The 15,172-nt window shown below is 31.4% G+C and overlaps 1 protein-coding gene across 1 annotated transcript in view; it reads left to right on the plus strand.

The window, feature by feature from the left end:
* The window catches only part of LOC143238527 (guanine nucleotide-binding protein G(i) subunit alpha-like), a 52,331-nt gene extending 42,969 nt beyond the window's left edge, over positions 1–9,362 (plus strand). Inside the window, exons 7-9 of the mRNA XM_076478819.1 lie at positions 2,362–2,515; positions 3,210–3,418; positions 6,272–9,362. Of these exons, the coding sequence (XP_076334934.1) occupies positions 2,362–2,515; positions 3,210–3,400 (345 nt within the window). The 3' untranslated portion in view covers positions 3,401–3,418; positions 6,272–9,362. The remainder of the gene's footprint in view (positions 1–2,361; positions 2,516–3,209; positions 3,419–6,271) is intronic.
* The last annotated feature ends 5,810 nt before the right edge of the window (positions 9,363–15,172 follow it).

Raw genomic sequence — 15,172 nt, forward strand, 5'->3', positions numbered from 1 at the left:
AGTCTTTTTGTTTCTTCAAAAAATATTACATTTCAGTATAAAATAGGAACCACTACCTTTATTCCACTTACTAACTTGTAGTGATACATTTTTTGTCATAAGCAATATTTTCATACCATTCATTGTTGATACACTTAGATGTTGTCTAATGCCTAATATAGTTGATTTAATGAAGTTCAGCTCCAATCCTCCATAAATGTAATTGTGCTCTGCATAGCTTATTATGTGTTCCAATAGCACAGTAGTCTAGCTTAATACTGCACCAGTTTCAGTTCATGATAAGCTTTTAATAATACACCAGTTGCAGTCCACAGTAAGCTTTTAATAATACACCAGTTGCAGTTCATGATAAGCTTTTAATAATACACCAGTTGCAGTCCACGGTAAGCTTTTAATAATACACCAGTTGCAGTCCATGGTAAGCTTTTAATGATACACCAGTTGCAGTCCATGGTAAGCTTTTAATAATACACCAGTTGCAGTCCATGGTAAGCTTTTAATAATACACCAGTTGCAGTTCACGGTAAGCTTTTAATAATACACCAGTTTTATTTCACGGTAAGCTTTTAACAATACATTAGTTTCAGTCCACGGTAAGCTTTTAATAATACACCAGTTTCAGTCCACGGTAAGCTTTTAATAATACACCAGTTTCAGTCTGTAGTAAGCTTTTAATACATCACCAGTTTTAGTCCATGATATGTTTTTAATTGTACACCAGTTTTAGTATATGAGAAACTTCTGATACTACACCAGTGTCAGTTCATAAAGTTTCTTTTCCACTGCTTTGTTAGTGTAATGAAGACTGAGGTAAAGTGATATGTATTTAAAATAATATCTAACTTAGATAATGTTGGTTTTTCCTGTTCTCAAGAGAATAAGTCACTCCTTATGTATTATAAATCCAAATATTAATTTTATTATGTTCCATTTAACTCCCAAAGACTCTTTGATATCTTGCTCTTATTTATAACCACCCTCTACAAGTACAAGCTTAGCTTTTGTGATATTAAAAGAATGATCATTCTTATTATTTGTTCATTTTAACTTGTTAAATTATAGTATGATTTTGATTAATGTGTGTCTAAAATCTATCTGCAATACCTGTCATTTTTCTGTGTTTAGTACCATACATATTAGTTTATTCTCTATGTTATATAAAGGGTTCTTTGTTTCTAGTTAAGCACAAAGCTACAGAATGTACATCTGTGCTCCACCCACCATGAGTATCAAACCCAGTTTCTAGCATTATAAGTCTGCAGGCTCACTGCTGTGCCACTAGAAGGCATGTGTAGAGGCAATAATAATTTATATATCATATTACAGTTGGTGGAGGTTTGAAATCTTTGTTGTTTAGCTTTATATGGTAATTTTTATTTTTCTTCACAAAATAATAAAAACGTAATTCCCTCATTGGACTCCATAGTTATATTCTTGGCTGTTGGTTTTTTTACCAATCCTGCGGGAAGAACCATTGCCTTTTATTTATCTACATCACTTCGTACTCTTATCTCCTCTTCAGATTACATATGATACTGTGTTTAAATGTATTTTACTAGGAGTTCAGACAACTGCAAATAGAGACGATTTCTGTAATACAGGAATCCGACTTAATGAATGTATGTTCACTGTAAATATTTTAACTTATATAAAGCTACCTATTATTACAAACATGCTTGTTTCTCAGATCACTACAGAACAATAAAAACATTCCTACTAACTATACAAAACTTCTCAAATGTTATCTTGTTTCTGAGGAATGATTGTAATATCAAATAGTCACACTGAAAGTTCGAAAGTGGTTTGAATGTGTAATGAAAAACCTTTGTTATAAATGTACAATCTTTTGACAAGATTATGTCATCATGAGGAATCATGATGGTCACATGGTCTTCTAACAAGTTAAAAACTACATTTACATTTGGGCTGGTTTGATATGGTAGCTAGCACGCTCAGTGTGTTTGTGAATCAAAGACCATTGCTAGACAAATGTGCTTCACACTTTAGTTGTGCTGCGGGAGTGATCATCAAATCCCACTCTTCATCTAGACAAGAGTTGGGAGTGTATTCCATTAGTAACTACCTTCCTTTTAGTATGTCAGTTAAAAATTAGGAACAACTTTGTGTAGGAAAGTTTCAGTAAAAATTCTGAAACAAACTGATGAAAGCATTTGTTTTCCAGTAAAATTTATCTCATTTAGTAATATTTTAATGCTGTAAAATTTTCTTTCTCTTTTTTCATACTAAGTGATATTAATAAAAGCTAATGTATCTTTTTATAGTTATAACACAACTTTTACTATTTATTTTAAATTGTTATTTATTAAAGGTAAAAGTGAATAATGTTTGTTTTTTGTTTAGAATCGTATGGTAGAATCAATGAAGCTTTTTGACTCCATATGTAACAACCAATGGTTTGTAGAGACATCAATCATCTTGTTTCTCAACAAAAAAGACTTATTTGAAGAAAAGATTGTCCACTCACCATTAAACATTTGTTTCCCAGAGTACCAAGGTAATTGTACTCATACTTTTGATTTTAACTACATTTGCTATAGGTTTCAAAAACATATGATGAAGAGGTTATGTATAATTTAAACACTTATGATATTTAAGGAAAAAAGTATTAATGCTTAGAAATCATCAGAAGTACAGATGGCATTTGACAAGAACAGAATACTAAATAAAACCAGTAACATATAAATCCTGACTGAAGATTTCTTGATCTGATATACATCTGGGTATAGTCATACAAGTAGTGTTACAGGGTTGTCAAGGGCTTTATTTCTAAGTATACTTCAAATGCTGATAAGATAGACAAAATGTAGTCTGTGAATTCCACTAGAAAAATTAATCTTTACACTTGTTCATGTCCGAATAACTTATCATTTTTCTTATCATTCTGTGTTCTATTTGTAGTGTTACTTCATGCTTTTAGTACTTCATTATTAATGTCATAATCAGAGGTTCCAAAGTACATCATACTATCTTCTATTACAATTACAATGAGTGGCTTATTTGTTGAATGGTAAATGTAAAGACGTTCTTCTTATTTAAAATTTTATTTTCTGTTGTATATTTTAAGCATTTTTAACTTCCCCCGGGATCAACAGAAACAAACATTGTGAATTTGAAATTTTTAGTATTTTGGTATAGGTGAGATGGCTGTAATTGTTATTGAAACATTAAACAAAATGTTCTTGTTGAAGGAGCTAATAACTATGAAGAGGCTGGAGCTTATATTCAAATGAAGTTTGAAACACTAAACAGACGAAAAGGCACCAAAGAAATCTACACTCATTTTACCTGTGCCACAGACACAAACAATATACAGTTCGTATTTGATGCAGTAACAGATGTCATAATCAAAATCAACCTTAAAGATTGTGGGTTATTTTGAAGGTTAAAACTGTCAGAGGTGAGTAGTTTAGTGTTCCAGTCATCTCTAAGTATCATATTTTTGGTTATGAATATAAATACTGATTGGTATAGTTATTTAAAAATAATCTAGTGCTATGAATTTGTTTAGTAATCTACAGAGGGTAAATCATGCCTTCTAAGAATGATGTGCACTTGCTAATACAATGATGTCTCACTCTGGATATGAGACGTGCTTTGAATGATGTATTTAGTGCTTGTATATTTGATCATTAGTGAATTCCCAAACATTTGATGTACAATATCACCATGTGGGAGTATCTTATGACTGGGAGAATATATTGGTTTTTTCTGAGGAAGGAAACTTCTCTAGTGAGATTGTTAAACGATGAAGGCCCAGAGAATATGTTTTAAAGAAAAGAGTCTTCAGTGTTTTCCCCTTAACATAGAAAAACATACATACTATAGCATCAAAGATAGGAATAAACTCTGAAGCAATATCTCAAACCAGCTGCAAGTAAGACTCATCTTAAAGTGAAGATGGTGTTTACAAAAGAGAGCTCTCTGGCCCAGAAAGCTGTTTTTAAGAAGCTGCACATACCTCCTAGAATCATTAAGAAAATAGTAAACAGGAGTTGAAGTGGTGAAGTTATTCTCAAGCTCTAAATTCACAAGTTATGGGCCACACCTGAAAATGAATGGCAGTGTTCATGAGAAAGATGGTTGTATATACTGGAATCACAGTAATTCTCTCTGAACATCTACATGCCAAGTCCTCTCTAATGTAGCTTCAGTAAACTTCTTTGCATTTGAATATTGGAATCCAACACCCGCATATACTGGAGGACCTGTGGAAAGTTTGTTATTATACAGAAAAACTTGTCTACGGCAGAATTGCACGGGACTGAGTAAAATTTCCGGCTTAGACATAGTAAACATTCATTTCCTTAATTATATATAATTTTTGAGTGGAACGTTATACTTGCTTGACTCAAGGGAAGTAAGACGTTTGTGAATAAAGTTATTATACTGTTTTTGCTGTATTTATTAGAATAAGAACAAAAATAGGCATTCAAAATATACATAAGTACACAAAATCTTAATCAAATTTATTTGAAGAAAGTGTCCAATTTCAACTGTTTCGTTTTTTTAATGAGCTTTTACATGAGGTTAAAAGAGAACGCCAATTCTATAGCCTTTTCACGAAGTTCACTTTCATCCTTCATTTTTGCATATACTTTGATAGCATTAATATAACTTAACACTTGCAATAAAGTAGGAATTTCTATTTCCTCACTATCTGTTCCATTTTGTTCATCTTCTGAATCTCTCACACTGTTACCATTTTGCGATTCTATCATAGATTTTTAAATCAGTTTCATTAGTTTCTGTTAAAACATTCTTGTCAATGTCCACGAAACTTTCCACATTCACAGAATCATCTGCATCAATCTTCTCAATCAAAGTTTGGATTTCACTAGAATCGTCATAACAAACAACTTCTCCAAAATCTCTGCCATTGTCAAAAATAAATCGACAGTTTTGAAAGCACTTTATTATGCATTCATCTTTTATGCATTGGATTGAATGAGTTAAAAATGTAATTGCATCTAACATGTTAATTTTCATGGTCATTTCAAATGCTCTCTTACAGTCATCCATGTTTGCAATAATATGCTGAAGCATCAGTTTTCTGTATTTCAATTTTATACACTGTATAATTCCATTATCTAGTGGCTGTACAACATTGATGTTGTACGTGGAGGTAGAAAGACTAAACGAACATTTGAAAGTTGAACTTTTGGGTGACAAGTTGCATTATCTTGGAAAAGTAGAATATTCCTATTTTCTTGTTCCATTCTTTTTTTTAATTTGTTCAGAAATTGCTCAAATATATCACTTGTCATCCACGTTTTATTATTTGCTTTCCATTCCACAGGAAGTTCTTCTTTAAATTTTTGAAACAGTGCAGTTTTTCACTTCTACCTATTACCTATGGTTTCTCTAGTTTTCCATCAGCAAATGCAACCAAAAAAAAGTACAGTCAATGGTTCTTTTGAATAGTGATCTTCAGAATAATGATGGCAGAAAAAAGAACAGAATATATTTAACCAATACTTATTGTAACAAAATGTCTGAGAATTTACTAATATTTAAACAAATTATTAATTAAATAAGAAATTAATATTTAATAAAAAATCATCTATCAACAAGTAGGTGAAAGATAGTTTTCCTTCCGCATTATGCAGGTTCTGCCGTATAGAGGGCCTTTTATAAGAGAAATCTTAAGATAATGATGCAAAATTTTGATATTTCTGGCTTGTACAGGTTTTACTTTTTTGGTTCAAACTTGCTTAAACTTGTTAAATGTTATAGTGGAAATTGTAGTGTTTGGCAATAGTGTGTTAACCTTGAAATCACACCAAGCACAGACAGTGAGGAAGAAAGTAGGTATGGTGGAACATGACCAAACACAGATAGTGGTGGAGGAAGTAGGCATGTTAGAACATGACTGAGCTCAGACAATGATGGAGAAAATAGGCATGATGGATCATGACCGATATCATACAGTGATGGAGAAAGTAGGCATGATGGAACATGAAATAAATATTGTTTTTATAAGTGTGACTTACCCTCAACAGCATTCTATTTTGATTAATAAAAAGTAAATGTTGCAACTGATTTTACACATCATTGCATGTTTCTTATTTTATTAGCTCTAGTGATTAGTGCAAAATGGGACACTTCGTTCAGACTGTACAATGCACACATTAAGTTAATAGCAGGTAGTAAGGAATGACATTTTCTGCATTAAAGGTATTTATTTTCTGCATTAAAGGTATTTATTTTCTGTATGAATATGTTAGTAATTCTCATGTATTTTCTTTTTCAGAGAAAAATTTCAAATTCAAAAGATACATGTACAATAATAAACCAACTTGTTCATCCACTTCAGTATCCACAAGCTAGATATTCCTCTGGCCAAGATATTTTATGGGTTTGTATGGACTGTAATGTGTACAAAATGAAATTAAGAACTGGTGAAGATACGTGGCTGATGCAGAAGTGATTGTTGGAATTTAGTTAATTACAAAAAAATCAATTATTCAAGTATTACTGGGTATACTAATCATATTGTCAAAATATTGATATTTTTGCTAGTTTGTTATTCAGTATTAATGAAAAACACATTTGTATTTTGTTAGGTAATTTGTGTAACACTTTTATTAGATTAAAAGATGTCTTAATAAGGTTGTTAAGTTCAGAATCAACCTCATTAAAAATATTTTAATGCTAAAATTTTACATTGAACACTTTTGCAGGGCAAATGGACTAGAGTCAATATAATCTCACAAAGTGAGGTCTCTTTGAAAGCACCAAACATTAACAAAAACATATCATTTTGTTGAGGCTCAAATCACCAAAGAAGTGCACTACATTTACTATTTAATATGAACATTTTCTTCACATTAAGGTAGATATTGACTAACAGTTAACAAGAGCTATTTCATTACAAAATGTTCTACCCCTTAAATCGTTAATTGACAAGTATAGAATGTAAATGGCTAGCATCACCCTAGAGCTATAATCGGATGTATTTCACTTGATGTAGCTCTGATGATTTAACTGTAGTCATATATCTTTAAGCTTTGTTATGGACAGTAGAAGGAATAAAACTGCATTTTTTTTGTAGAAGTTTGTCACATCTTTGAAAAGCTCAAGAAACATGGAGTCTGTGTTTTGATTTTGGTTGAAACAAAACGTATGAGAATTGGTTTTGGATTCTTACTGAAATTCTAAATTATGTATTTCAGTTATCTTTGGTGATAATCCTCCCAAGACTTAGAGAGATTCTCACCAAAACTGTTTGTGGGCAATTTTAGTTACTAGTGCACTCTTGTGAATAGATTGTGTGGGTAGACTGTGTGAAATAAAAGTCATAAATATATATAAAAGTGTTATAATTTTATGATAGCACTTTTACTTGGTGCAGAAAACACTAAATTGTGAGACAAACATACTTGTTTTTTTCAGGCATGAGTCAAACCTGCCATTTCTAAAAATAAGTTGTAAGAAGAGCCAAAACAGATCACAAATTTGTCTACTAATACTATGTGTTCTGTACACTTTTATAAGCTCTTACATTCAGTGTATTAAAGATCCAGTTGGCATCATCAACTATACTAAAAGCATTTTATTTTAGTAGGCTACATAATAACATAAACCTTTTCATCCTTCCAGAGTACTATGAATAATGCTACATAATTTGGACTTTGGTGTGATTAATATATTCAGGTAAAACATAGCATGAAGTGATGTTTGTGATTTTCATCTTCAACCAACCAAACTGTGTGTTTTATCATATTGGTATCAACATATATTTGTTCTATTGTATAAATAATTTTGTCATAATTCTGTCACTTTCTTTTTTAAATCCAGAAATAAGAAATAGATTTTCACTGATTTTAAAATACAGTCAGCTTAGTATTTGATTGTCCAACCAGCCTGGTATGTTGTGACTTCCAATCATGAGTGAACATTCATTCAAGTGCATCAAGACATTGTGACATTCCTTTGTATTTGATCTCTGGTGTTTAAGAAGCACAAGAACCTTTATTTAGTCAAGCCATAAGATAAATGAGTTGGTTAGCTGAAGACAAAATTTTGGTGTGTTTGTGATTCTCTAGCTGTATCAAAATACACCACAGTTATGAAAGTGTGCCATTCTAACAAATGAGTTTATACAAAAGTTAAAGCAAAACATTATATGTCAGTACTACAATGAATTATTTGTATCGATTGATGGTCATGTTTATTGTCTGATTTCACTTTTTTACCATCTCTGCTGATAGTTTTTGTGTTCTGATGCCTTAATTCATGTCACATGTGAGTTTTAATGTTTGAATTTATATATTGTGATCAGAATTTAGACATTTTGACACTGACCACCTTTTAAGTGTTAGGGCCAGTGGCTCATTGGCAATGTGGTGGTTGTTTATTAACCAGATAATAGGTAAAAATTTAAGTTTGATAGTGTAAATAAGTGTGTTATATCAATCTTACAATTCTGATGATAGAGGTGTGGTGAGATTATATGTAAAGTACATGGTGCTTGTTTTTTTTGTTGCAAGTGTATATATGCAAGTATTAAGATGAATTTGTATTTTTGTAATTGTTTTACATTTTCTTTCTGATACTTATTAGGTGCTAGAATTGATGTCTTATATATATATATATAAAACATATATATATATAACAAATAAAAAGTGGTGCAATTTGAATATTAAGTGGTTATTATTCCTTACATGTTAAATGCTACTTAACTATAACAAGTATTATATAATATTATTCCTAATATTTTATATTATAAGTGTTTTGGATATTCAATGCTAAGACTTTACATACATTATTGAATAAAAATTCTTTTAGTGTGCAAGAACAACTTAGATATCAATAATGTCATATTTCATTAAGAAAATATATCTATTGTTACAGTTTTTCCAAGGGTAAGTAAAGCTAATGATAAAATCCAGATATTTTTGTATGGAGTTTTCTCTTTTTATCACTATACTTTTGTTTTATATTTAATTGAAAAGTGTTCTGATACAGGTGAATTTCAACTTGATGTATATACAAGGAGTGTTGCTAACTGGTGGAATAGAATATTCACATGCCTAACATTCTGAGACCAGATCAGCCTTTGACATTTTATATCTATATAGTATATTCCTCTTTCAAAGTAAATTTATATGACTCAGCTTTAAGAATATACTGAAGGAAAACAACTGCATATTGAGTTTCATTGTAATTTGAGAAATATTCTTTGCTTGAGCATAAAATGTTTTTTTTTTATAAATAAAATCAGCCAATAAATACAAGAAAGAAGGAAAATCACCTGTTCCTCTTTGTTTGGTGTGGTCTTATGCTTACGTGTTTTTGTTACTGTACTGTTTTTTGTAATATTATAAAATATTTAAAAGAAATTTTTAATATGCAAGACTCATTATTATATTTTTTCATTCAGTTGTAACATTAGGCATATCTAAGACCTACTGAAATGTTAAAGTACCTAAAGAAAACCTCCAAACAGGTTAGGCCTTCTTAATATTTGTTTACGCTTTACTCTACAAAAGATGTTTTTGGAAAACACATTCATGAAAGAAAAACTATTCTATTTAACACTGAACAAACCATGAAGAGCAGCTGGTGGGAATACTGTCAGCTGTTATTTTTGTTTCGTTTTTTTCTGGATATGTTTTTTTGAAAACCTGCTTCATTTACTCTTGTAGCCCACGAGCTCAAGCACTTGTATTTATATATATATATATATATATAAAGTTCGAATCTAGCCTTAATTATGAAGTCTGGGGAGTAGTAAGTGTTCAAATTTTGCTGTTTCTAGGTTGCTGTACAAAATATGTAATAGCCCTAAATACAGTAATTATTTGAGCATATCTCCCTTAATTTTTAAAATTGATACAGAACCAAATCGAAGCACGTGAATAACATCTTGTTGTATAGTCATATATGTGTGTGTGTGTGTATAATATTATTGAACTTATTTACATATTCATAAATGCTCATTATATGCTGGTATTCATGAGTTAAACATAACTTTATAGTGTAAAACCAGAGAAGAGACTATCAAAACAGAAAATACATGATTGTAATAAATAAATTTAGTATTCCGAAAATTGTTTAATCTAGAAGTCCAAGTTCAAGGGAGGTCCATTCAGTCTACACTTTATTCAACGTATGTTATTCGGTTATACTGGTTTTGAAGAATTCCGCTCATTAGAAACCAAGAACAGATGTTCACCAAAAAGAGAGATAAGTTGGACCTGTATCATAGTGAAAAGTATGAAATGTCTTATTGGTGTGAACGTGCTTGGTAGTCACTTTAAGAACTTAGAATTCGAGATTAAACAATTTTCGGAATACTGAGTCTAATTATTATCTTCTGTTGTGCAGCCATATAATGTGAAAAAACTAATAAGTGATGACAAGAAAACCGACCTGTAGAGAAATATATATATATGTAAAAACAGCTGGTTTGGGTTGAGAAAATAAAATTTTATGTAGAGGAGCGAACAACGTTTCGACCTTCTTCGGTCATCGTCAAGTTCACAAAGAAAGAAAGAGGTGACTGACCGGTAGTTGACCACATGTTTGAAGGAATGTAAAGGGTTTGATTATATTTATTAATATAGGTATAAAGGTATTCCTTTGTATTGGTTTATTTTGGGCTTGAGTTGTATAAATAAGTGTTCTTTAATTTTGAGTTTGTTTATATTTGTTTCTTTATTTAGTATTTTGGTGTTTTCTATGGTTATGTTGTGTTTATTTGATTTGCAGTGTTCGAAAACGTGAAGATGACTTGTGTTTTTTGAATCTGGTTTCCATTTATCTACTTGTTTCCTAGTATAGAAGTCGTGGCAGTTATCACATTGTATTTTATAAATAATGTTGGTGTGGTGTTTGTCAGTGTAATTTTTACATTGTATAGACATTAGTTTTGTGCCTGGTTTTTGAATAAATTTGGTATTAACTGAAATGTCATATTTTGTTGCTAGTTTTTGCCAAATGTTGGTTATTTTTCTGCTGATGTCGGAAATATATGGTATGCAGCAGTATATGGTTTTGTGATTTTTTAATTCGTGGGGTATATTTACTTTTGTTAGTTGATTTTGCTTTCTGTCTAGGTGTGTGTGTGTATAATGTTTTCTACAGTTTGTGGAGGAAACTTGTTGATGTTGATGAAGTATTGTTTTATTTTGTCTAATTCATAGTTAATTTTATCTGATGAGCATAGTTTTACGACTGTGTTTATTTGGTTTCTTAGTATATTGAGTTTTTGTTTTGTTTCATGTACTGAGTCCCAAGGAATGTATAGTCCAGTATGGGTGATTTTTCGGTGGATTTTTTGAAGTTAAGAAATGATATTTGATTGCTTTCTTCCTGTTCACGTGTGAAGTTAATATTGGGATGCATAGAGTTAATGTGATTGATAAAATTAAGTGTGTGTTTTGTAGATGTGAATCCCGCAATCGTGTCGTCTACATATCTGTACCAGTATAGTGGTGGATGTAATGCTGTGTTAATTGCATGTGTTTTAACTTGTGTCATAAAAATATTGGCTAGAACTGGTGATACTGGGTTGCCCATGCTTAGGCCATTTGTTCGTATATAGTTGTGGTTGTTGTTAAAACATGTTCAGAAGACCTAGCCACGATTTAAAAAATCACGAAACCATATACTTCAGCATACCATATATTTCCGATATCAGCAGAAAAATAACTAACATTTGGCCAAAACTGTTAATAAAATATAACATTCTAATTAACACCAAATTTATTCAAAAACTAGGCACAAAACTATGTAAAAACTACACTGACAAACACCACACCAACATTATTTATAAAATACAATGTGATAACTGCCACAACTTCTATATTGGAGAAACAAGTAGAAAAATGAAAACCAGATTCAAAGAACATAAAAAGTCACCTTCACACGTTTTCGAACACTGCAAATCAAATAAACTCAACGTAACAATAGAAAACACTCAAATACTAAATAAACAAACATAAACAAATGCAAAATTAAAGAAGCCTTACTTATACAACAACTCAAGCCCAAAATAAACCAATACAAAGGAATACCTTTATATCTATATTAATAAATATAATCAAACATCTAAGTAAGCACGCCCTTTACATTCCTACACTCAGTTATACAACCACCTTCAAACATGTGGTCAGCTATCGGTCAGTCACTTCTTCCTTTCTTTGTGAACCTGACAATGACCCAAAAAGGTCGAAACGTTCTTCGCTCCTCTACATAAAAAATTTTCTCAACCCATACCAGTTGTGTTTACATACATAATGTGAAAAACTAAAAAAAATGGCCGATAACACTTTTTTTTTCACATCACTGATCGAGTGTAGTATTGATTTTTTCTTAGTGACTTCAAAGCACTTTCATACCAATAATATGCTTGATGCATACGACATGTATAAATTAATGATTATAATTAATCATAACCATACTTCGTCAGCTTAGACAGGCGTTTATGCCATAACAATGGTACATAAGTGAAGTAATTCTTCATGACGAAAAACACTTAAAATAACAGCTGGTATGGGTATTAACACTTTTACTAATAAAGCAGGGAACAACATTTCGACCTTCCTAGGTCATCTTCAGGTTAACAAAGATGACCTAGGAAGGTCGAAACGTTCTTATCAGTAAAAGTGTTAATACCCATACCAGTCGTTCTGAGATACAATAGCACTTAGGATTTGTCGATACACCATGTGTTGAAACAAGTTTTTTTTTATCTAATCGTTGGGCTTCTGCTCCTGTAGATGAATGTAAATCAGAAATATTAACCAGTAAGTGTTTCGTGTCAGTATCATATAAATTTTCCATTTTTTTCGCCATGTAGCAACTGTTTTTTTTCTTGTTAGTTTGCTTCCAGATGTCTCACACAGTGCTGTGTAGTTGGAGACAGTGACTGTTAAATTCCATTTTCCTGTTAGATAACAGCACAGAACTATACAGTACATATTACACGTATAGTTTTTGAAGAAGGGTAACCCAATGCTGTGGATGATATGGATCAGCTGTCTTTCTAAATCAGACAGTTAGTGCAGAACCCACCGAGTAGCTTTGCGCTAGATTCAACAACAACAAAACACACACACACGCACAAAAACTAACAGTATGCAGGTAGTTCTTTGTATAGTTTAAGATAAAATTCTGAAAAAAAATGCAATTTTGTTAAATAATATCCCGTATGCTCCACTTATTTCTTTAAATTCAGGAAAGTTTTAAATTAAACCTGAAATACTTTGTTTAAAAAAGATTACTATTTTCTATAACAAAATAGTAAACCATGATATAAACAAAATCTAAAATATGTTTAGATAACAATGCGAGATAAGTCACTTTAACTGTTAATTTTGTATATTCTGGTACCAAAAATCTAATGCAATGTAAATTGAAAAACCTTATACGTTTTTCACTCAGCAGTTACAACAACCGTCTGAGATGAGGGTCACGGGTTCGAATCCCCGTCACACAAACCTGCTTGCTCTTTCAGCCGTGGGGGCATTATAATGTGACGGTAAATTCCACTATTCGTTGGCAAAAGAGTAGCCCAAGAGTTGGCGGTGGGTGGTGATGACTAGCTGCCCTCCCTCTTGTCTTACACTGGTAAATTAGGGACGGCTATCGCAAGTGTCCGTCGGGTAGCTTTGCGCGAAATTCCAAAACAATACATCAACCAATGAAGTTGATCTGTGTACGTATTAGAAAACCTTACTTTTATACTGCATGGAAAATTGAGTGACTTACACAAAACTTGTTCCATTTTAACGACTTAGTCGAAAATGAGTTATTTCATAACACAGAAATTTCTAGTACTTCCATCTTAAGTAATCACGTGACGTATGTTGCATATCCTTTTTTACGTAAATATTATTTCCCGGTCCTCGTCAGTGAAGAATTTTTACGGCGGAATATGAATGTTCAACGCTCTTTAAAACTGTAAACCAAAGCGCAAAAACAAATGTAGAAAACATAACGGGAAACAATTATTAATTTTTTATTCCTAAAATTGTATCTAAAATATGTTTTGTGAACGTGTTTTCTAAAAATTATTTGTCATATAGTAACAATTTATGTATGAAGAAAGATTATCCTGTTTCTCGTATTTCATGAAAAAACATTTATATAAACTTGGTCATTTCCTTGTGTTGTTTGAGTACAATTTTGACTTCTTTTTATTTTAAAGTTATGTTCAAATTATCTTCTTGATAAATCTTTATAGATTAAAACTGAATCTCAAAGACGTATTTCAACTTGGTCGACTGTATGACCCTGCAAATTAATTGTGATGGTAAAGAAGGTTAGTTTTATTATGAATTTCGAGGTCTTCTCTTTGGACTGCCTTTCTGGTGTTGGTACTGTAAGCCGGTTTCTTATAACAGTCTCCAGTTCATAACTAGAGAACTACGCAACGTATGATTCGTAAACAATTGTCTAGAGACACAGTAAACTATCGCTCCAAAAAATAACTAAGTTGAAGTATAGTTATAGTATAATGAATCCTTGTATATGTATTTCCACTTTTAAAATTTCTTGTGTAATTAACACGTGTTTACATTATAAATATGTTCAATGATATTCGGGCTTTATAACTTCACAGTCAATCCCACTATTCGTTGGTAAAAGAGTAACCCAAAATTTGACGGTAGATGGTGAAGATTAGCTGCCTTCCCTCTAGTGTTACACTGCTAAATTAGGGGCGGCTAGCGCAAACAGCTCTCTTGTAGCTTTGCGCGAAATTAAAAAATAAACCAAGCCAAATGGATGTGTTACGATGGCTACCTTTTATAATCGTTAGGCGAGAGTCTCGAAATTTCAGTTGCAACAATACTGGTAACCACTAGTATTTACATACACACATAGTATATTGTTGATTCTTAGACTCGAGAATCTTCTACAAATTTAGTGAATGGCGGAAATTTTGCAATACAAATTTAACAGTATATGTTACACGTATTTATAAATATATATTTAACTGTAACAAACATCGATATTAAAATAAATATATTATAGTGAATCCGTTACAATTACTTTTATGTAGAAGTTAATCAGTTTATTATTAGCGGATATTTATGTGAAAATGAGGGCTTGTAACTCAAATAAAACTATCGCGTTATGTTTACTTAAGTCCATAAAAGCCAAGATAACCATTTAATCAGGGGTGAGATTAACAACAAAAAGC

Source organism: Tachypleus tridentatus, chromosome 13, assembly GCF_004210375.1.
Source record: "Tachypleus tridentatus isolate NWPU-2018 chromosome 13, ASM421037v1, whole genome shotgun sequence".
Classification (NCBI taxonomy): Eukaryota; Metazoa; Arthropoda; class Merostomata; order Xiphosura; family Limulidae; genus Tachypleus; species Tachypleus tridentatus.